The sequence below is a fragment of the Electrophorus electricus genome, chromosome 11 (assembly GCF_041902795.1).
Source record: "Electrophorus electricus isolate QZ-2024a chromosome 11, ASM4190279v1, whole genome shotgun sequence".
NCBI lineage: Eukaryota > Metazoa > Chordata > Actinopteri > Gymnotiformes > Gymnotidae > Electrophorus > Electrophorus electricus.
Window position 1 is genome coordinate 25,182,271 of NC_137507.1, and position 22,778 is coordinate 25,205,048.

At 38.3% G+C, this 22,778-nt stretch overlaps 2 protein-coding genes across 5 annotated transcripts in view; both read left to right on the top strand.

Moving 5' to 3' along the window:
- LOC118241679 (uncharacterized) overlaps positions 1-22,778 on the top strand; it is a 33,709-nt gene that overhangs the window by 7,682 nt on the left and 3,249 nt on the right. The gene's annotated exons all lie outside the window — the stretch shown is intronic.
- On the top strand, positions 727-20,264 carry LOC145659725 (SLAM family member 7-like). 4 transcript variants are annotated; one of them, XM_081722784.1, is made up of 11 exons: positions 2,668-2,716; positions 3,227-3,287; positions 9,636-9,932; positions 10,211-10,477; positions 10,590-10,697; positions 11,660-11,706; positions 11,881-12,021; positions 12,871-12,930; positions 13,146-13,226; positions 14,013-14,275; positions 20,092-20,264. In XM_081722784.1, exons 2-10 carry the CDS (start codon positions 3,275-3,277, stop codon positions 14,136-14,138), a joined length of 1,140 nt encoding a protein of 379 aa, XP_081578910.1. In that variant the 5' UTR covers positions 2,668-2,716; positions 3,227-3,274; the 3' UTR covers positions 14,139-14,275; positions 20,092-20,264. The 4 variants fall into 4 exon arrangements, 3 of the variants coding, with proteins under 3 accessions (XP_081578909.1, XP_081578908.1, XP_081578910.1); XM_081722783.1 differs by having other exon boundaries at positions 727-3,287; XM_081722782.1 differs by lacking the exon at positions 3,227-3,287 and having other exon boundaries at positions 727-2,716.

Sequence of the window (22,778 nt, forward strand, 5' to 3'; positions counted from 1 at the left end):
AAATTTGCCCCTGATAAATCTCGCTCTTCTCTGCACATGCGTCCACCTCCTTACTGCTCACCGTTACACTAGGTGAGCAACTGCAGTGTACTGTGGTAAGAGATGTAGAGATATTCAAAATTGTAGTAAAGTACAGTTTCCAGAGAAACATTTTAGACAGAGGTCCTTCATCAGCTGTGCAAGCAAAGTGCTCTCGCTTTCGTATAGAGTTGTGGCCAAAAGTTGACACTGGCACATATTTTGTTTTCACTAACTGCAATTTTCATTAACTCTAGATTGTGAAGAGTGATCAGATGAATTACAATTAATTGTAAAGGTTCCATTTGAGCTCATTTAATACAGGGAAAAAAATGTCAAAACAACAACAACAAAAAAAAACTTTTATTTTGGGGGGGGTTTATGATTCACCAGGGTCTTGTCAAATAAAGTGACAGTGGTAGCTTGGTGGTTAAGGTACTTGACTTGTAATTAGAAGGTTCCTGGTTCAAGCCCCATGACTTCAAAGTTGGGTCCCTGAGCAAGGCCCTTAACTTGTACTCAGTCATAGTTGTAAGTTGCTTTGAATAAAAGTGTCAGTTAAGTTCTCTAAATGTGTTTTCCACTAGTAATATGATAATTACATTAGGTAGTCCCACAACAATGTTTGCATGATACCAAATATAAGCATTTTAATGTCCAGCAAAGTTTTATATTTATATATTTAACTCTATATAACACTAAACATTGTGTGTAATATACAGCTATTTATGTAGCAACAGTATGGATGTTCATTATAACTCTCAGCAAGTGTCAGAAACTCTGCTTGAGTTGTATTCTCTAGTAATTGTGATACTTGCTCTGTACCAACTGTATTCTGTGTCTCCACTTGTGGTGAAATGTTTGATGGTCCATCATCATGGTCAGGGGCAGGTAGTGCAGGCTGATGCTTTTAGCTTTATATGGCAGGGAAAATGTGATGTATACAGACATGTCTCAGGCATATGAAATAAACTAACTAATCATTAGCATACAGATAAATGCCAAAGAAATAAATAAAACAATTGAACCAAGAACTTCAACACAAACCAAATGTTAACAGGAAGCACCTAAAGGAAAAAGCCTTAGGATGGGAAGCCTAAACTCATTTAGAAGCTCATTTCTAAAGAGAAAGCGTGGATCTACGCTTAACGGCTTTATACTTAATACTTGATCTAAAAGGAGTAATGAATCTAATTTTGTTCTGAAAACAATTATGGGGATAATGGAAACCTATTTCTAATGACCAAATTAAATGTAATGAATTATGGGAATAGCAGCTATAGGCTGACATCAAAAGCAGAGCACATGAATACAAAGGGAATGTCTTACTTGGCTGGTCGTAGCTGTTCAGCTCAGTTAATCACCTGTCTGTGTCTTAGGAAAATGATACTGATTTATACCCAAGCAAACCATACGTAATTCCAAAGGTCAAAGAATGACCTGGCTATTCTGAGCTGTCCAGATTTATTTAAAGAAGACAAAACGAGCCTGCTCGGTACTTGCAGGTGTTTAGCTTTCTGACTAGCTGTGAATGAAGGCTATTCTGATAATGACCTTGCAGTAGATTAATATTAATTGCTGCCAGGCAAACAGAACTAATTTTAACTCTATGAATGATAATAAAGGTAAAATAACTAAAGTAATGGCATGGTGACGAGCAAATTAAACAATTTCAGAAAGATTAATATTAAACTGGGCAGATGACGTACACACATAATGCAGTTCTAAGCACTTGTTTGTACTCGTGAGAGCTTCTTGATTAAAACTTATTTAGATTTCCACCATTCCTTACACCGCCTTCCATGAAATCCCAGAGAAGTTATTCATTACCCTGTATAGTGGAGACCTTGCTGATGTAACATAACTACATTGTGTCTTGTTGCTGTGCTCAGTCTTGCCATGGTGTATTGACCTGTGTGTAATGTGGAGCGATCACGATGCGGACGCATATGCTGAGATATGCGAGATTATTAAGGGCAAATCCACAGTCAGAGTCGTTAGTCAATGAGCCAACACAGAGAATCCAGAAATACATAGCAAACAAAAAAAAGGCTACAATGCCTCGATCATCATCCCCAGATTTGGATTATTACCACCTGTTTTCAATTCTACTCAGTGTATTTATGTGCCTTCTAAATGATGCAGTCTATTCAAAGTACCTCCATGTTTCATTGCCTTGCACACTGACCATTTGTTCTGATGCCTGTTACATTCTGGATTGGAAAGCCAAAGTCTTATCGCATCCGCAAACGCCTGCCTGTTTCTGACTTGTTACATGAACAAGGTCAGTTTGTATCAAAATTGGACTCATATATGCAGGCAGATCCATAGCTGAAATAGTGTTTCTGGAAAACAAAGTATTAAAGATCATCACCACCATCTAACTTAAAATGTCATTGTACTTTCAAATTTCATCTGTACTGTACATTCATGATATTTTTATCATGCTTGGAAAGACTTAAACATGACATTAAATTTGGTATTTCATTATTTTTACTGTGCATTACATTACATGAATCTTGAAATGTAAACATTTTAAATATGGAAATGAGGCACTTTGGGGAGGCACCCCATTGTTATTCAGAGCCAAACTGACAGAAGTTTATAAACCTCAAGAAAGGAAATTTGCTCACACCCAGTGCAATGGCGATTGTAGCAAAGCTGATTTTCATTCTCTGCAGTTTGACCTCAATAACAGGTAGAGTCCTTTAAACGACATCTGTCTATGTATGCGTCTTATGATATAAATAGTGATGTGTGACTAGCTGAGCTTCTGTCCTTATATTATGAATAGGATAAACCACTGTGTCATACAGAATTACAGGTCATGTTAAGAGTATGCAACGCCATCCTGCTGAATAGATCTTTCCACATAATTGATAAACTGTTTGATATGAAATGATTACTGAACTTGACTTTGTATCAAAATGGTTCAATGCGTCGTACCATACTATGACTGTAGTACAACCATGTATGTACATCAGGAACATGCCTGTCACATATCTATATATTATGTGTACATATGATTTGATATGCTTTTCATGTTTTATATTTTAACAAAATAGTTGTATTCCTAAATGAGTCATCTTTTGCCTTAAGGAATGACTTAGTAAAACAAGTAAAGTTTGGGGTGACTGAAATTTTGTGTAAATTGGATTGTCAATCTGTTCCTTTAAAGCGTCTTCATAAACAAAGGGCATTTTGTCAGTTATTTCTTGCAGAAAATAATCTAAAGTGTATTCCAGAATTCCAAAGTATGCAGGACAAATGTGAGTAAGGGTTGTTTGTTTTTACTTCTGTCCCATATATGTTTTCTAATACTGAGATCAAGAGACTGGTGTAATGAAGGCACACACACACACAAGGGAGAGTGTCCAATGCAAGAGGTTTTATCTAGTTTTCGGGGCAGGTAGGACTCATAGGGAGAGTTGGTAGGGCTTGGAGCTTTTCAAGATAGGTAAAAGGAATTAGACAGGTGGTCATGCTCAGGTCAGTCCGAGGTCGAAAACGTGAGGCAGAGGCTGGAAGGTGTCCAGAGGTCAGGCAGTAGATGAGGTCTGTAGCACAGGCAGGATTCAGAAACCAGGCAGACAAACACGTACATAGACGGCTCGGTATGCAACATGAGAATGGCAATACTTCGCAAAGAGTGTGTGGTGTGTGAGGGAGGAGGGTTTAAATAGGGAGGTAGTAATGGAGAAAATAATCATCAGGTGTGTAACTAGTACTCTGGCGAACTGGATCGGAGATGCCGGTGGGAAGAGGTAGGCATAGCAGTGCTGGAATGAACATGGTTCCTGGTAAGGCCAAGTCAAAAGTTTGGCTTTTAGCCTTTACCTTGATCAATAACAGATTATAGGTTATGCGGTCACCTAGGTACTTTTATAGCAGTAGCTGTTCTTGCAATTTAGGGTAATTGCTTGTTTCACAGACTTGTGATCTGAAATCATTTGTCCAGTACTCATTAGTGCCATTTTGGTACAATTATTCAGTATTTATTGATGTTTGTCTCTGGTGCTAGACTGCTTGTACTAAACACACAATATATAGCTAATTAAATATAGACTAAGAGACAGGTTTAAACCATAGATAAATGGCAAACCTGTTTTCAAGTTATACCATAAACATTTGACTGGCATTTTGTCATTATGGGGATGTTTGCTAAAATGGAATTATAATCTAATCACATAATGAAATTACTCAGTAGTGCCATAAAATGGTTTTATTTTGATACTTTTCTTAAATTTTTGTATTATAAAATATGATTCTGCTGGAAAATAAATGAAAATTCATCTGACAAATTTTTTCACCAGGACTCATTAACTGAGGAATACCTTGCACTATTACATGGTAGCTATCAATATAGTAGAATGAAGGTTAACAAATATTTTCTTCGAGAGCTAAGGCAATAGCATACTCTATATTTAAACTAGCAAGCTGTCAATGGTATAGCAAAAACTGCACTACCTGGGAGACCTATGAGCTCAGATTTTAAACTATACTATAAGGAAAAGCATAACAGTCTTACATATACATATACTAATAAATATAAATAAATATAAATTATTTTCAAACTGTAAAAATTAATATAGTTCCTAAAATGCTTAGTAAGATTTTATCAAAATATTTTTTTGTTTTTTTAGTTTGTTTGTTTTTTTTTATAAAACTCATGGACAGTATTGATATCTATTGCAGTGACAGAGAATGGAAACCTTTTGCTTTGAGGTGATGTGGGTCTACATTTATTTTTACTCTACCGGAACCTAGCTGTCTGCAAAAAAAAAAAAAAACACTGCTTGAAAAGATGATTCATGTGAAAGTGCAACTAAAAATGCCTGTGCATGAAACTGTTCCATACTGACTGCAACCACAAACAGCCAAAGCACAGCGCCAAAAAGCCACATCTTCCTTCCACAGTATTGTATCTCACATCCACAAAAACCTAATTGCAAGAAAATTTGTTCTACCTCAATTAACTGCTAAGTGCACCTCCAGTTTTAATGATGTGTACTTGTATTTTATTTTGGGGGTTTATAATATGTATTTGGATGATGGAGATTCATTTTCAGTCATGTGCTTCATTTCCTGATTCACCATGGTCTTGTCCAGTAAAATGAACAATTTTGAGTATATACATGAAATTAATCAGGAGGTACACAGTATTTTCCACTAGGTGTCAGACATCTCCAAGGTGCTCAAAAACCTCTCCAAATGCACACAAAGTCATCAGTGTGCAATACTTTTTTGCTAAACATTACAACCATGTTTAACAACTTACTAAATACAATATTAGCTTCATTATAGCTTCATGGTTAAGGGATAAAAATATTAGCTTCATTGATATTAGGCTAAAAGGTTATGCTGGGGAAAATACTGTTATTCCGTAAATGCTGTAATACTGTAAAGAAATAGTATGCTTTCTCATTTATACTTGCAATTTGTAGCAGGATTATGAATTTTTCCAGCAGTGTATGGAAATATCCAGTGATTTGCGATGCAAAAAATCATAGCTAGTCCATGCTGGAAGCCGCTGAATTGTCTCTCAGCTTCCAGCTCATAACTACACCCAAACAACTCCACATAAACTTCAGCTAAAATAAGCCTCTTTCTTTCCATGATATCCAAAATTATTAGCAATCAAATTATTCACTAAAAACAATATCCATGTCTGCATCAGTTTTGCCAAACAGCCTCACACACATGCGCAACATATCAGATTAGTTTCAAAGTTTCATTTGTCACGTACATAGTCATACATGGTATAACTCGCAGTGAAATGCTTTTGTGACTGCTCTGTCCAAGCTGAGGAGGTACAGGGATACAATATATGTATAATATAATATGTATATATATACACAATGTACAATTTATATTTATATGTATATGTATATATGTGTATATACAAAAAGTACAATTACCAGTTGCAATTTACAGTTTACAATTTACACTTATTGCAGTCTTTTATGATGTTATTGACATCATACACAGTGCACTGAGTGGTCCCCACAGTTCATCAGCTGCCCTAATTCAGGGCCCGAATGGCCTGCGGGAAGACGCTCTTCTTCAGTCTCTCTGTGTTGGTCTTCAGGGAGCGAAAGCACTTCCCTGACCTCAACAAAGGGAATAGCCTATTGTTGGGATGGGGTGGGGTCCTTCACAATCTGCCTGGCTTTGGTCTGACACCGCTTTTGATAGATAGTCTGCCGGTCAGGAAGTTCCGTTTGAATGATGCCCTCTGCTGAACACACCACCCTCTGGAGTGCTTGTCTGTCCTGCTGGGTGCTGTTCCCAAACCAGGCTGTGATGTTCCCCATGAGGATGCTCTCAATAGTGCAGGTGTAGAAGTTCCACAGCAGCTTGGAGGGCAGTCTGAAGTCTCTTAGGCATCTGAGGTGGTAAAGACGCTGACGAGCCTTCTTTGCCGGGGAGTTGGTGTGGTGGGACCAGGACAGGTGCTGCTAAATGTGAACTCCAAGGTACATGAAACTGTCTACTCTCTCCACCGTGGTTCTGTTGATCCTCACAGGTTGGTAGTCCCACTCCTGCTTCTTGCTGCAGTCCATAATCAGCTCCTTTGTCTTGCTGATGTTCAGGAAGAGATAATTTTTCTGGCACCAGTTCTCCAAGTGTTTCATCTCCTCCAGGTAGGCCCTCTTGTCGTTGCCCGAAATCAGGCCCATGACGACGGGATCGTCAGCTAACTTGATAATGGTGGTAGAGCTGGAAGTGGCCACACAGTCGTAGGTGTACAGTGAGTAGAGCAGGGGGCTTAGGACACAACCCTGAGGAGCTCCAGTGCTGAGGGTGAGGGTGGATGAGACGCAGTTGCCCACCCGTACTGTTTGTGGTCTGTCTGTTAGGAAGTTGGAGATCCATTCACCCAGGGATGGATGCAGTTCTAGATCCTCCAACTTAGTAGTGAGTCTGGAGGGGATGATAGTGTTAAGTGCTGAACTGTAGTCAACAAACAGCATTTTAACATAATTACCCCTCCCTTTGTCCAGTTGGGTCAGTGTGGTGTGAAGCAGATGTGCAATTGTATCATCAGTGAAGCAGTTGTGGCAGTATGCAAACTGCAGTGGGTCCATGGAGGCTGGCAGTGAAGAGGTGATGAAGTCTCTGACTAGCTTTTTAAAGGACTTCATCACAACCGATGTGAGGCAACAGGGCACTAGTCATTGAGGCCGAAAAGCCGAGGTCTCTTTGGGACGGGGACGATGGTGGATCAGTTAAAGCCAGATGGGACGATACTGAGCTTCAGGGAGAGGTTGAAAATGTCGGTGAATACCGGAGCTAGCTAGTTTGTGCAGGCTTTGAGGACTCTACCCCAGATGCCGTCTGGTCCCGTTGCCTTCCAGGTATTCGCTCTCCTCATGTCACTCTCCGTGTTGATGAGAGGGTGCTGGCCTACGGTGGGCTTTGCACATGCGCCGTTGGCGGCACCGATAGCACCATTAGCATTGTTAGCACTAGTGCTCTTAGCATTAGCGCTGCTAGATGTGGCCTTGAAGCGAGCAAAGAATGTGTTTCGCTCATTCGCCAGAGACTCATCCGCACTCATCAGTCCAGAAGGTGGGCTCCTGTAGTCCGTGATCGTCCATAGTCCCTGCCACAGGGATCTAGAGCCACTCTGCTGGAAATGTGATTCTAGTTTCTTCCCGTAGTGCTGGTTCATCTCTCTCACCGCCCTGCGCACTCCGTATTCCACAGACTTGTACTCGTCCATGTTCCCGCTCATGATTGCCACGTTGTAGGCAGCAATGCAAGAGTTCAGAGTTTTGCGGATGGTTTTGTCCACCCAGGGCTTATGGTTGGGAAATGTTTCCCGTTTCAGCCTATGTTTATATTTTGGAAGGAGGAAGATGGTGGCATGGTTTGACTTACCAAATGGTTGATGAGCTAGCGCATTGTAGCTGTCCTTGTATGGGGTGTAGCAGTGGTCTAGTGTCCTATTTCTCCTGGTGGGGAAGGTTATGTGCTGGTAAAAGTTGGGCACTGCATGCTTGAGGTTAGCGCTATAGAAATCTGCAATGACGTTAAGTGCAGCGTCCCGGTGTCGTGCCTGAAACTGTGTGAGAGCCTCATGAAGTGCAGTGCAGTGTCCATGTTGGCCTCAGGTGGACTGTACATGGTGTTGAGGATGACCGAAGTGAACTCCCGAGGAAGGTAGAAAGGACGAAACTTGAGGGTGAGCAGCTCCAGGTTGGGTGAGCAGGAGCGGGCGAGAGTAACAACATTGGCATCATTGCACCAGCTGTTGTTTACCATCACACACACTCCACCACCTCTCAACTTCCCCGAATCTGCCGTCCTGTCCATGCTGTCAACTGCGAAGAAATTGGCCGGCTGGATGGCATAGCTTGGTACCACTGGGTTCAGCCACAATTTGGTGAAGCAGAGGAGGTTGTAGTCCCGAATGTCCCTTTGGAACTTTATCCTAGCCTGCAGGTCATCGAGCTTGTTGTCCAGAGAATGGACATTGGCTAGCAGGATGCTAGGTAAGGGAGCTCGGTGTGCCTGAATCCTCAGCCTGTTCCTGACGCCGGCTCACTTTCCTCGAGGTCATTTCCTCGCGTCGCGTTCTTTGTTCTCCCTCAGGATCTCCGTTGGTCATCTTGGATCCAGGGTTAGAGATCCTCTATAAGTCATCATCCTCTATAATTTGCACTGGTCGCTGTTCGCATTCAATATAAAATACTCATAACTTTTATATTTCTACATCACCATGATCCTCATGCTCCTCTGTAGTGTGTCTGAGTTACTCAACCCTTATGTTTCAGCCAGTATTCTCATTTCTTATTTGTACATTTACAGCATTTAGCAGATGCTCATGTCCAGTGTGAACAATAATTAACTCCATGAAAGAAATCCTTATACTAGTGTACTAGGTTTGATTGTTAGGATACCATTAGACCCTATCAGAAGCAATACACACAAGTAAAGTTCAGGTTCCTTTGTTTGAGTGTATGTTTGGGAAGTAAGTAAAGGATTGTTGATAAATATAGTCAAGTGCCTTGAAGTGGGTATGGCTCATTCAAGTACTCCTGGAAAAGGGGGTACTTTATTCTACATTTGAGGACAGCAAGAGACTGATCTACGGTCAAGTAGTTGGAGTTCATTCCAACATCTGGAAAACTTTTAATTGGGATTTGCTCACCATTCCCAAGATTCATCTCTCAATGTTGCAGCACCTCAACTTTAAACTCCCTCCCTCAATCACCTTCTGCTCTTTGTTATGTCCATCTAATTCTGTTGCTGTCTAGTGTACCTTTTACAGTTGTTGTTTTATCTTCTGTGTTTAGTATTTCGCTATTTTTATGATGTCTTTTCTGATTTTTGTTTTTTTTTTCATCTATATATGATTCTTGATTTGATCCGTAAAGCAACCTTGAGCTTGGGAAAAGAGCTATGTAATTAAAAGGTTTCTGTTGTTAAAAACAGAAGGCAAAGTAACATTTTGAAATTTTATGAGGGTTACCGAAGATGGAAAAAAAATTTTAAAAGCATTTTTTACAAAATGTATATAACAATTCACTTACGTAAATTAAAAAAAAATGTAATTTTTTTTTTACAAGTCTTCAGAACATAAATGGATTATATTTCCTCTTTCTCTACAGTGTCCAATCATGAGTTTAAGGAGGTTGGCAGTTCTGTTCAGCTGCACATAAAAGGCAGTATAAAACCATTCAAAACCCTGAAATGGATGCATGGAAGATATTTTGTATTGACATATGATCAAAAATTGAATAAGGTAGAACCAGGCCGTGCTTATAACGGTAGGGTGAAGCTTGATAAGGACACCTACAGTCTGACGCTGAAAAGCCTACAGAAGAATGACAGTGGAGTCTATATAGCAAGATCAATTGATGAAGAAGGGGAAAACCCTATTGTTCAGTACAAACTCTCTGTATTAGGTAAGTCTTTCAGTATAGTAATCAGTGGAAAAAATGCATTCCTGAATCAACAGTATTTTTGTCAATTAATAATGTATATTTTTCTGCATACGTGTTTTAATGTGCTTACATTTAAAATCATATTTACAAGAGGATGTTGCAATAATGAACAAAATTCAAACCTTAAAATGACAGGACAGCAGTTATATGATCTCTGTAACTGTGTGTTTTGTTGGTGATGAGCTTTCAGTGTATGTGATCCAGCAGTACAATCATGGTTGTGTGTGTGTCTTCCCCAGATCCAGTGGAGAGTCCAATCCTTACTCCTGTCCCTCACCAGCTAAGCAGTGACCCCTGCAATGTGACTCTCACTTGTAGTGGTCACAACCTCACAATCCACTCTAACTGCTCTAATGATGTCTGTGAGGAGAACAAAATAGAATCACCAGGAGGCATCATCCTATCAATGTATGTCAGTGGAAGCACTATAATCTGTAACCACAGCAACCCAGTCAGCTGGAAAAAAAGTGCAATTAAAGAGATTAAAGAAATCTGTTTTTCTATAGGTACAGATAAATGTCTACAAACCCAAACACACACAAACATGCATACAATTCTTTAATCTTATTGTACTCATACATTTTTCCACTCCAACATACACATTTTGTTCTCTATTAGGACCTACCAACCAACTGCTCTATATTGTAATAGCACTGAGCTGTGTGGCACTTATCCTCCTTCTGACTGTTATTGGTTGTGTCATACAACTTAGAAGGAAGAAAACAGGTATCACCTTCAGTTTTTTCCAGTACACAATCTCATAGAGAAACACATTCTGTATAATGAAGCAAATAATGCAAGATTGATTGCTTGAAGAGATGATTTGGTTAAATAATATTAGACACAGACTTTTAAACACCATTTCTGTATTTACAGGAGTGTATTTACAAGAGTAAATTTCAAATACTGACTAATTTACTAATAAATAATGTTTATTATATTGAGAAATCACATTTAGTATTATAAGTCTCTTAAAATAGTGAAATTTGTTTCTCTACAAAAAAAATTTCAGAATATTTGGTTGATTAGAATTGTAATAGAATAGAATTTTAACAACTGTATTTATGAAATAGTACAAATAAACTACAATTATGATGTAAAAAAAAAGTAATCATGCAACTTGTAATTGATATGCATAATTGTATTAAGTGTTCTGCTAAGGGTTGAAAGATGATTTTGAGCTGGTTTTAAAACTGGTAATAGAAGCTATATAACAAATATTACAGAGTAATGAGTTCTAACTATTTGTACCATCCAAGTAAAAGGCTGTTTCCCACATTTCTTGAGTCTGTGGAGTAAGCAAGCACTTTGTAATAATGATCATAAAGCTCAATCCAAACTTGCATTCAGCAATGTATAAACCTGCAAGTTGTCTATTTGCACTAAGTACACTAAGTGCAAATAGCATCAAACACAGCTTGGCTTAAAAAATATCTTTTCAAGCAGAGCTTTCACAGGACCCATAGGGTGATACCAATAATGTACATGTTAACTTGTCTTTATGGCCAGCATCTCAACAAATTGCCCTTCCCTTTAAAATGTCTGTTGATGTTATTATAGTAATGGTATCTGATGCGTAATGTGGCTGTAAATTATTTGAACAAAATAGCATTTAAAATCAAGGATTGTGTTCTATAGCTCATCTTGCCTGGTTGAATGACGTGTTCATTTTCCATTTGATATTCTAGATGGCATAGATTCCCCAGTGTGTGACACTGTGTATGCAGAGGTTGAGGTAATATTTAAATTTGCAGTATTATTCCTGAAGTACTTAAAGCCAATAAATACCGTCTACTACTGCAATGTAAACTTTACATCATTTTTTAAAGAAAGCATTTATCACTTTTGTGGAAGGCTTCATGAAACCCACAACATGGTCTATGATAGTCTGACTAAATCATGTCTGCAGAATGAAAATGAAAGACCAAGGAATGGCCTGAGGTTGGAGATATCTGGACCTTCAAGTTTGTACAGTGTTATAGGAGTGCAGCTTCCACACAGTGAAGGATCTACTCACGCTATGCCAAATCCTCTGTATCATGAGAGAAATGTGAGCATATGGTTTTTTATTAGTGCAAAAATAGTACACAAACAATGTTTATATTCTGAATTGATTATTAAGAGATTTAATGTCTATTTTGCATGTAGTTAGGACTGTTTATGAAACTGATATTTGAATTTCAAATTTAAAATCTGATGTAAAAGTTTTGTTCTTTACTCAAAATGTCTACATCCTGATATTACTAAAACTGTTGTTCTAAGAAAGACAAAAAGACCACTGAAAGACTATTAACCAATCAGGGAACGTCTTTACGAGGAGGCAGCTCTCCCTGCTGGTCAGTTATTTTGCACCTGCCCATAGAAGGGCAGGCAGTACACCAAGAAGACGTGTTTGGATGGAGGGTGTGGGGTTGAATGGAGGAAGTGTACTTTCTTATTGACTGTTTGGCAGAATTTAGCAAGGGCTTCAAAATTATTGACTACAGCATCTTTGAGGCCAGATTAATACTGCTTATTATACGTTTGCCCAATTTCATTTTGTCACATAATTTACAGCCCTTTTACCAATAATACAACCCAACTTTTTTTTTTGTAGTTTGGAGTTTAGCGAGGTGTTTTAAAGATATACTCTGATCACTTCTCTGACATAGAACAATAATAGGGAATTTACCAACCTATTGCATATGCTTTTGCTACATTGCAGCATGTTTTATGCCTTGTGTAGAATGTTTTGTGCAGAATGAAAATCTGGCCTGTGTCACAAATTCTGTGGTTTATACCACTACTACTACTACTACTACTACTACTACTACTACTAATAATAATAATAATAATAATAATAATAATAATAATAATATTTTATATTTTGTTCCTAACACATTTTATTGAATATAATCAGCAACAAAAAGCTTATGTGGACCAAAGCCTGCCCAACAGCTATGGCACAGCTGTAGATACAGTAAGAAAAGCTTTCTGATACAAACTCTTTTTTAAAGAATGTTATGTTCATATAAAATTTGTTCCATATTGATAAGAATTTTTTGTCCATACTTTATTTTCTGAAATGAATCATGTAGTGCTGCAGTTTCATTATGACTTATCAAACTTACTCAGAGAATCTGATATTTTTAATATTAATAAGGTTTTTTACTCTGTTTCTTTATGATCACCTAGAGATCCAACATCATCCCATCAACCATCTACAGTACTGTGGATCTTTCTAAGCCTGAAACCATTTATGGGGTAGTGAAAAAGGTCAATAAAGCTACAGCGGAGCCCCATCACAAATGATATACTAAAACTTTTACATTGTTACCAATTTGAATTAAGCATCCTGAACATACATCATTCCATCCTCATGCTCTTTCGAGACTTTTGCATGAAACTTTACAATGAGCGTAGCATTACGTCTGGTTCTTTTCACCTTGTTTGCTCATTACCAAGGATAAAAATAGGTGTTGCTTTGAGATGCAAAACATTTTTAAAAAATTCGAATTATTTAACTGATAGATGTGTGCCTGTGTGTGTGTGTGTGGGGGGGTGATAGAATAATGCAGCAATAGAATGCAGTAGAGTTTGTTATATTTATGTTAAATGTTTGCCTCTATTATAAAATGTAAAGTGGAAGATTCAGCCAAGATTCAGCAAACATTTTAAACACATTCATTATAACTTGCTATAATGTTTATTAAATATATTTAACTTGTAGTTCTGTAAAATACAAATGTAAATTATTGGGTTTTATGAATTTTTATCTATTTTGCTAGTGTATTTACATTTACTTTGTATATTTTGTAGGTTTCTCTTTTATGAAATAAAATACAATAATGAGAGCTTAAAGGCTTAAATAGTTTTACTTACTTTTACTTACTCAAGTCACATTCAGCAATGATCAGGGATGTATGCAATTTTCATGTAGTATTTATTTGTTATTATTTAATCTTCAATTCCTGACCAGACTGACCAGAACAGAGTATAGACATGGTTATCTGTGTGTGGGCATTCTTAAACTTCATTGTTCTTTCTGTGTTACATTAATAGTGTGATGATGGTGGCACAGAGGGACCAAGAGGCTGGGGAAGGTTAATAGAATCTTTATTGTCCATAACTACTCGATTCAAGCGTACTCAAAAACAAAAACCCGATAATGCACCTGAAAAAACTTAAAGTCTTCAACAAACGCATCAGTGGAGAGTACTTAAGAGCAGGCATTGGCAATGGCTCCTTGGCACAGGACGACTGACAATGTGCGGCACTGATGGCAGGTACAACAGGAGAAATAAAAGAGGGCAAACAAGGAAAAGGTAGGTTGGTGTGTGTGTGTGTGTGTGTGTGTGTGTGTGTGTGTGTGTGTGTGTGTGTGTGTGTGTGTGTGTGTGTGTGTGTGTACCTCCTGCTGGGTGGCCAGTGCACCATGACAAGTAGCTTTTTGTTTGTGAACTAAAGGATTAAAAAGATCAATAGTAGACCTTGACGTTTATCCATTTTTTCTCTGTTGTTTGGGTTTTATTGGGGTGATGTTTTCTTTTATATTTAGCTGTGATAATTCCAGAAGCCCTTATTTCCAATACAAAATAAATACTTTTACTTTTTATTGATGTCTGACTAGTATTCTGCTGTCTTGAATTTAACTTGGTTGGGATTGAAGACTTTTGGGGAAATGCTTACACATATTGTTTCTGTCACTCTTCATTTCTGTCCAGTCTTCATTATGATGCTAAAACGTAAGGGTGCAGGGAAAAGTGGCATGTCAAGTCTGAGTGCTTTAATTCGACTATGGTTTTCTGAGTTTTATGTATGCCTGGGTATGTGTGTGTGTTTATATTCTGGGTTCATTCTAAGTTTTGCCTCTGACTCCAGTGTGTTTCCTGTTCCACTCGGAACCAGGTTTTCCAGCAAAACAGAGGACTGTAGAGGAAGAGGAGAAGTGCTTAGCTTTGTAGCTCAGAGTGTGATTTTATTGCTCGCTACTTCTTTGCTTAGATTCATGTTTATGACCTTAGTTTTCTCTCCTGACTTAAGATTCACTTTATCCTTTGTTTGTTTGGATGCTAGATTGTATAAATTGTATATATCCCTGTATATAGTAGTTGTAGTTGTACTTGGAAGTGCCTGCCAATTTGTTTGGGTGTGGGTTTTTGTCTGTTTATGTCAGTATAGTTGGGGTAGTCATTGTATTTTTTTCCTATCCTTTTGTTTCTATCAGGGTTATGTTTGTTGTGTTGACCTGGGTCACTCCCAGCACCATTGCCCCAGTTTCTTCATATTTCATTTCTGCATATAGATTATTTTATTAATCCCAGAGGGAAATTTCCTGTTGCAGTTCAGGGAGTAACATTTCTGGGAGTTTTCTTCTGTCAACTAAGAACTGAGAAATGAAGGTAGACACTGTACCACATTACCTAAATTTGAGTACCCAAGAAGCCAGCTGAAACACCATGCATTTGTAAATGCATCTGGAAATTTACTGAAGCAAATAGAACATATGGCTCATGAGTCACCTTTCCAAAAAAAACAAAGGTCACTGATGTGCTAATCTAACAAGAGCTACTGTATATTTTTCCACCCAGAAAAACTATCAGAAACAGATGAACAGACAGCCAGGTTCAGTCTCCAACAATTCAACACGAATATCAACTCTTAAAACTGGAACTGCCACTTAGAAAAGCAGATACCTGCTCACTATCCTTTTCTCCTGAAACACATTTAGCTACCTTATATAATTCTATATTATATCTAATAGTTTTGTGAATTAATAAAGTTGTGACTGGGTTTGTCTGTATTTCTCACTCTGATCTCATAATTATACTAGTGCTGTAAAGACGTGAAGGTCATGAGGATCTCTGTAAGCTCTCACAGTACACTTGCAGGAAGGATGTGGGTTTTGGTTAACGCTTTTTCAAGACTCTGCATTATTGCAGTCTGACAGTCCCTACATTTGAAAACAGGAACCAGAAATTGTTTTTTTTTCTAGGCATTTAAAAATATTACAGATACAGTGGGGATGAGCTCAAAGTTTTGTTTCCCTACAGCATGTTTTTCTAGATAGCAAAACTATCATTGTTCAACAGTGACATGAGATTCACACTTAACAAAACTATAAATGATTAAAGAGAAGGACAAGTGAATTAAGTTCATTCAAGACCAAAATAAAAGAATCCCCATTATTAAAAAATCTCATTACATTAATTGTATATTAGTTTTATTCCTGCCACAAGCCTTGTGACTCATATGATTAATATCAGTAATATGACTAAACAGAGACGGTTTGGATTTAGAAAACAGAAAGACACAGAGGAAGGTATCAACTCTTGCATGTTCTATCAAACTGTGGGGTTAAAAAAGCAGTGTTACAACGTGTGTGTGTGTGTGTGTGTGTGTGTGTGTGTGTGTGTGTGTGTGTGTGTGTAAAAACAAAACAAATAAATCAACGTTACTGTTGCTATGGTTTTCTCCTATGATGCAGGATCTGGAAAATGGCTTCATATAGTCTCGTACAATATTTACTCTTATTATATCTTGTAAAATATTTTTCCACTTTGTGTTTGATAATACATAGTGAATGGACTTTTAGAGTATTAATTTTGTATCATCTCTAGAAGAGTGCCTGGGAGGCCCCTGGCACTGCCACAGGTACAGAACACACTGGTGTCTCTCACCTCTTCCAGCTCATAATATAGTTACTCTTCAGTTATTGAAAAAATCTTTAGGTAAGGAGAGCTTGAACCCAGGTCAGCTAGGTGATGACGCCAACAGCCCACTGGGTGAGCAACCACGCTCTAACAATGGTGGGCCCGTGTGCAGAACAGTTAGATCTTGGATCAAGTAAAACAAAAGGAAAAAACTAAACACCACGCCGAGTGTGGAAAAAGGGAGAACAAAGGATGCCAGATTAAATAGCAACCCTGATGCACTGGGGAAAACCAAACTAAAACTTTTCAAACAAAATCAGAAAACGGGGAGGAACTTGAATGGCTAAGGGAAGCCTCGGGAGAGAGACAGACTTGAGAGGGAAAACTGGAGAAGGAAGGGGAGGAGTTAAAACATGAACACCCTCGCAGACAAGAAGTGAGGTGTAGCACGAGGGCTCACAGACTTGACGTTACCAGCTAGGAGCTTGGCTCAGAACTTTGGCAAAGACCCAGCACTGAATGACTGGGTCACAGGGCTTATATAAGGTCTAGCCCAGCTGTTTGGTGTTAAGCCTGATTAGTTGGGTGTTAAGCCTGATTAGTGCTATGACTGACTATGGCCTGGCACCAAACCTTAAAGATTAACTGAATAACACTGGACAAGTCAGGTTATAAGTTTTAGTTGTGTTTTGGGTCGTTATCCCAGGATTCCTGGCAGAAATCTGAAGTATGCACTTCTAAGTATAGCCATTGATGTATTTCAAGGCAAGTAAAGATTTTTTTGTATAGCACTTTTCATGTGCGTACGTGTGTGTGTGACAGAAAAGCAATTTTACTGCTGATATGGCATCCTCCCTGTGTTGCAGTTTCTGGAAAAATGGCCTCATAGTCACACACAATATTTGCTCTTATTTTCTGAAATATTTTTCACTTGTTCTGCTTGATTTGTGTTAGAAATGTGTGGAGAATTGACTACTATAGTATATTAGGTGAATTACTATTGAGGTTCTACCTATACATGAGATATTTATGAGTATTCTAATGTTCTGGGTTAATTCTAGAAGAGTGTCTGTGTGGCCCCTCAGGGGGTTTGGCCCTGCCACATGTCCAGAACATTGGTGCCTCTAACCTCTTCCAACTCATAATATATGTAATCTTCAGTTAGTAAAAGGGTCTTTATACCAGAGACTGTCCTCTGAAAAGGTATAAATTTGGTCTCCTTGCTTTAGAACCCTAACATACTGAATAGTCTATAAAGGGTCTTATTATATCTGGTAGTTCTATCAGTGTTTATAGAAGTGCCTTCATATTCATGCTGGAGTGGTAGAGGTTCTGTAAGAAGCAGAATGTTGGCTTTAAATATTTCAGACATTTTTATTTGTTGGTGTAAGAAATATATAGTTACTTGTATATATTACTGTATGTCCTGTTTTAATTACTGTAGCATTACAGCATGCTTTTTCAAATCAGCAATGACATTAAACCTCAAAGGGTTTTAATGTATAATCATACAGCACAGAGAAGCTGGATTTACTGGAAATGGAAGTGACAGGTGCTAATGAAACTGAACTCAAACAATCCTGCTTCCAGAGTCTCAGTTCATTACAACAGACAGCCTGACAATCATTCCTGACACAAGAGGTATGCATCAGCAAAAGTCTTTCTCAGAAATACTGTATTAAATGTACCTAATTGTCTCCAGTGAACAACTCTTCAGTGGAGCCTGTTACTGTCCCATAATCACCATATTCTTTCAACAGTTTGAAAGAGGAAGTAACAGTTTAACAACAATGGTAGTGCAATGGATTCTTGTTCTCTCTGATTTTGTCTCATTTGCAGGTAGAGTCCTCTAAACTTAAATATATATAGTGAATAATTTCAGACTTTTATAGGTTAAATACAATGGTGTTATCTAGTGGTCTACAGAATGAAACAGTTTTCTTATAGTTTCTAGTTTTTTATAGTCTTGGCTTTATAGGGGAAATAGTTTATACTCAGTATTACAATGATGGTAATACAAATAATTCTGTCTCTTTGGGTCTTTAAACTGTCACTTTATTGAAGTATTTAATAAAGTACTGTATTATATACTATAATCTATCAATTGCTCGGTGTGTGGTTAGGAAGTGGATGCATATGCTGAGAAAAGCGAGTTTTATTATGGACAAATCCATGATAAACAGTCCAGGGTCATAGAGCCAATGTGTAGAGTCTGGGAATACATGATTAACTAAAAGGAACGAAACACACGATAACAAAAAAGGAAGCAAGCTATAACAAAAACACAAGCAAACAATAATTACACTAAACTAACACTATAAATAACAAAACATGCAGAGAAAACACAAACAGCAGCTAGGATTAACACACAGGATAGGAATCACAAACAAGGCATGGATTACAATAACCAGCCACAAGACTGCACAAACACAGGGATTAAATACATGGTCTGATGAGCACTAAACAAGACACAGTTGCAACTCATGAGGGGTGGGGAAAATTTTACTAAGAAACGGAACCACAACAAGGAGGTAAAGCAAAACAAAGACAACAGACAGGAATGCTAGGAGGGTGGCCATTATTGACAACACTTTGTTACCCTCAGGCATGTGGAGAGAAATTCTGAGCAGAACAGGAGATACAGAATCTTTATGCAGTCAGATGTGCTATTGTGGAGTGTCATCAGTTATTTATAGCCAGTGTGTGTGTGTGAAAAAGAAGTAATGCGGTGTATGTGATAAGAACAGGCAGCAACTATAAAAACAACATATCACCAGAATCCTTATTAACATATTCTCAGAATCTAGCATATTCTTGGAATCTAATTAATACAGTTCTCCTTTCCAGCAACAGAACCTTTAAAAGGAACAAAAAAAAGAATGATCAAAAACTGGACAGTAATAGTAGACTGTATATAGTTAAAAGCAAACATGGAAACATACAGAAAAGAGGAAGTCCTGTGCACACATGGGTTTCTGCAGCAAGAGAGAGGAATTTTAACAACATTAAAGAATTTATTCATATACTAGATAACAGCAATTCACTGGCTGTTCAATTAATGTGAATCTATGATATTATCATTCAATTCACATTTAACAGATGTTTTGCATCTAGTAGCTTGAATGTTCCAGTGTAGAACCTATTAGCAATCCTTGCCACTGTCCTCTGCTGACCTGCATGGATTAGTGTGTCCCATCTCTAAAACCTTGTCCCTTAAGTTTTTTGGAACTACCAATTGGTCACCTGTTTGTGTAAAGTCTATTCTCCCTGACAAAAAAACAAACAAAAACTTACCACTTATTTCTGCATCGTTAATGACTTTGTTAGACAGGGCTTTTAACATATCACCCTGCTTCTGCAACCCTGATATACTGCCTGGTATTGGATCGGTATCAGCACTTCTGGGGTCCTGTAACTGTTCTTTAATGACAGTGCCTCTCACCTCCTCCTGTCTTTTTGTCTTTTTTGTTTTTCTCTCTTGTTTTTAGCAGGAAAGAATGTTCAAGGACGGTTGAGAGGCCTGGCACCTGGAGTCACGAGATTGGCACATGAGAGAACAGCGGGGAATGGTGGGGGTATATGAACTCATGTGAGGGAGAAGTTTGGGGCTTCTCTCTCTCTGTGTATAAGGGACAGAACTAATAAAACCCACTCATCTGCACATCTGACTCGAGTCCAATTGATTTTTCCTCCAGAGATGCTATATTTTCTTTGTTTACCCTTGTACATACAGTTAATCCACTGAAATCTAAAGTGACTTGGGAATTTGGAGGACAAATAATTTAAAGTGATAATCAAAGCTGTATGGATTGTTGACAATGTAGTGAAAGATCAAAGTGTTCCCTGCTGTGTACATACAGTAAGACAATAACAAGTTGTGAGAAAGAGATTACCAAATGTACACATACAAATGTCTAATTCATGTCACTTAATTTAAGTGCCCTGTCTGCCTCGTGACCAGCCAGAAGATGTTGCCTGTGCTGCTGTAGCCAGTCAAATGAGGCACAGCGCCTCCTAATGGTCCAGTGTCACACCACAATCTTTCAGTTATACTTAAGTAGGTAAAAGAAGTATAATTAATAACTGATGTTAATGATGTTATCTCATCAATATCTAAAGCATAAAGGAAATAATTTCTTAATTGTGATGTCTTTTAGAAGAGTCTAATATAATATTCTCAGCCCTCAAATTCTTATTGACTATTTCAGACACGTTTACAGTCTTTACAGAAAAGGGCCAGGTGTGAATCACCCTAGTAAAACCCTGCATCAAACATAATGCTCAGTGTAAAATATCCACCTGGGTTACTTAGGAAATGAATAAATACAGGGGTTATTTGGTAGCATTCTGCAGAGGTTCATCTGTAACATGAAAATTTCATCTACCCAGCCTCTTTGAAATTTCATCACGTGTTTGCTATTTATTGTAGTGAATGTTTTTAAATTATTTTGAAATAGTTTTTCAATATGTCTGTATTACTAGTGTTAAAGCTTGAAAAAATGCTTTATCAACCCAGATATCTTGCTTGGACAAAAACAAAGCTTTTCTGGACATTTAACACTAGAATAACTAAAGCTACAAAGATTTAGAAAAACTGTTTCTTCAAGAGCGAGCAACCTAGTGAAAAAAGCCAAAATGGAGAAAGACAGCTAATCTAGAAATCCTGAGCTGTGATCATTTTAGGTTCTTATATGTAGGCTTAAACAGTCATGATTCTCCCCACTTGCTGTAGCATACTGGGAGTCTTGGACAAAGTCATATCAGCCATGCATGTCACTGCACTTTCAGGACCATAGCTGTACAATTGTAATGGGGCTCAAACCCAGGACAGATAGGCGATGACCCCGACACTCTGCTGGGTGAGTTACCACACTTTAATGAAGGTGGGTCCATGTGCAAAACAGTTAGATCTTAGAACAGGTAAAACAAGAGAAGTAAAAAAACAACAGGGGGGTAATCGAACCCCAGCCGCTTTATTGCAAGGGGAACGAGCCCCTGCTAGACTACAGTAACCATGAAATGACCTGCGCATATATCGCTTTTCAAAGGAATGGAGGATGACATAACAGGAGGAAAAACTAAACACCATGCCAAGCCTGGAAAAAGGGAAAACGAAGCACACCACGGGAAAAATGGCAGGCCCGATGCACTGGGGAAAACCGACCTGAAACTTCGCAAACTAAAGTAGAAAACGGGAAGGAACTTTAGTGGCTAACGGGAGCCTCGTGAGAGAGACAGACATGAGAGGGAAAACTGGAGAAGGGAGGGGACATGTAAAAACACAGACACCCTCACAGAACAGAAGTGTAGCACAAAAGCTCACAGACCTCAATACCCAGAGTTACCAGCTAGGCACTTGGCTAAAGACCCAGCACTAAGTGACTGGGTCACTGGGCCTTTTATAGATCTAGCGCAGCTGCTGGGCATCAAGTGTGATTAGTAGTGTGCCTGACTCAAGGCCTCCCTCTGGTGGCCGGAGGGGGGCCTCGGCCTGGTGCCAACCCTTACAACAATTATCAGATATGTCTGAGAATTCAGCTGTTTTGAGTGGCTGCCACTTTTTTTCTGCCTAGGGATAAAAGTAATGGACATCTACTTTAATTTTTGTTTAAAAGTATTAGCAAGTGGTTTTGTGTTTGGTAGTGCTGGCGCACATAGCCCAGAGTTTTCTGCCTGAGGGTAGGGCTTGGAAGACTTGACATGTAGGGTGAGAGGATTGCAGGGTGAGATGCCAGCACTCTTCATGGCTATGTTGTTATATTTCCACAGGTTTTGTCTTTTGTTTTATCTTCTGTTATTTAAGTAATTTATTTGGCATTTGAAGGAATAATGTTAAATTTTCTATTCACATTTTCATAGGTTCCTCACAGGGTGACGCTGTCTATGCTGAAGTTGAGGTATCATTTAAATCAATAATATAACTCCTGCAGAAATTAACATAATTAAATACTACCTATCACTCTTTGGTCCAAGGTATTTTATTGTTCGTTTGTGGAAATTCTAAGCGATTCTGTGGAAGGTAATGTGAAACACACAGCATATGGTGTATATGAAAGTTTGTCTGCTTCATTTGTACAGAATGGAAATGGAAAACCTGCTGCAAGGTTGGATAAACGTGGACCACCTTCTACCGTGTACAGTGTGGTTGTGAAGCCAGCACAGCCTTCAGGAAGTG

Coding starts and splice junctions, on each gene's coding strand:
- LOC145659725 (XM_081722782.1), top strand. CDS start 2,662: ATGGCGATTGTAGCAAAGCTGATTTTCATTCTCTGCAGTTTGACCTCA. Junction 10,478..10,589: donor AGAAATCTGTTTTTCTATAG/GTACAGATAAAT, acceptor GTTCTCTATTAG/GACCTACCAACCAACTGCTC. Junction 10,698..11,659: donor ACTTAGAAGGAAGAAAACAG/GTATCACCTTCA, acceptor TTGATATTCTAG/ATGGCATAGATTCCCCAGTG.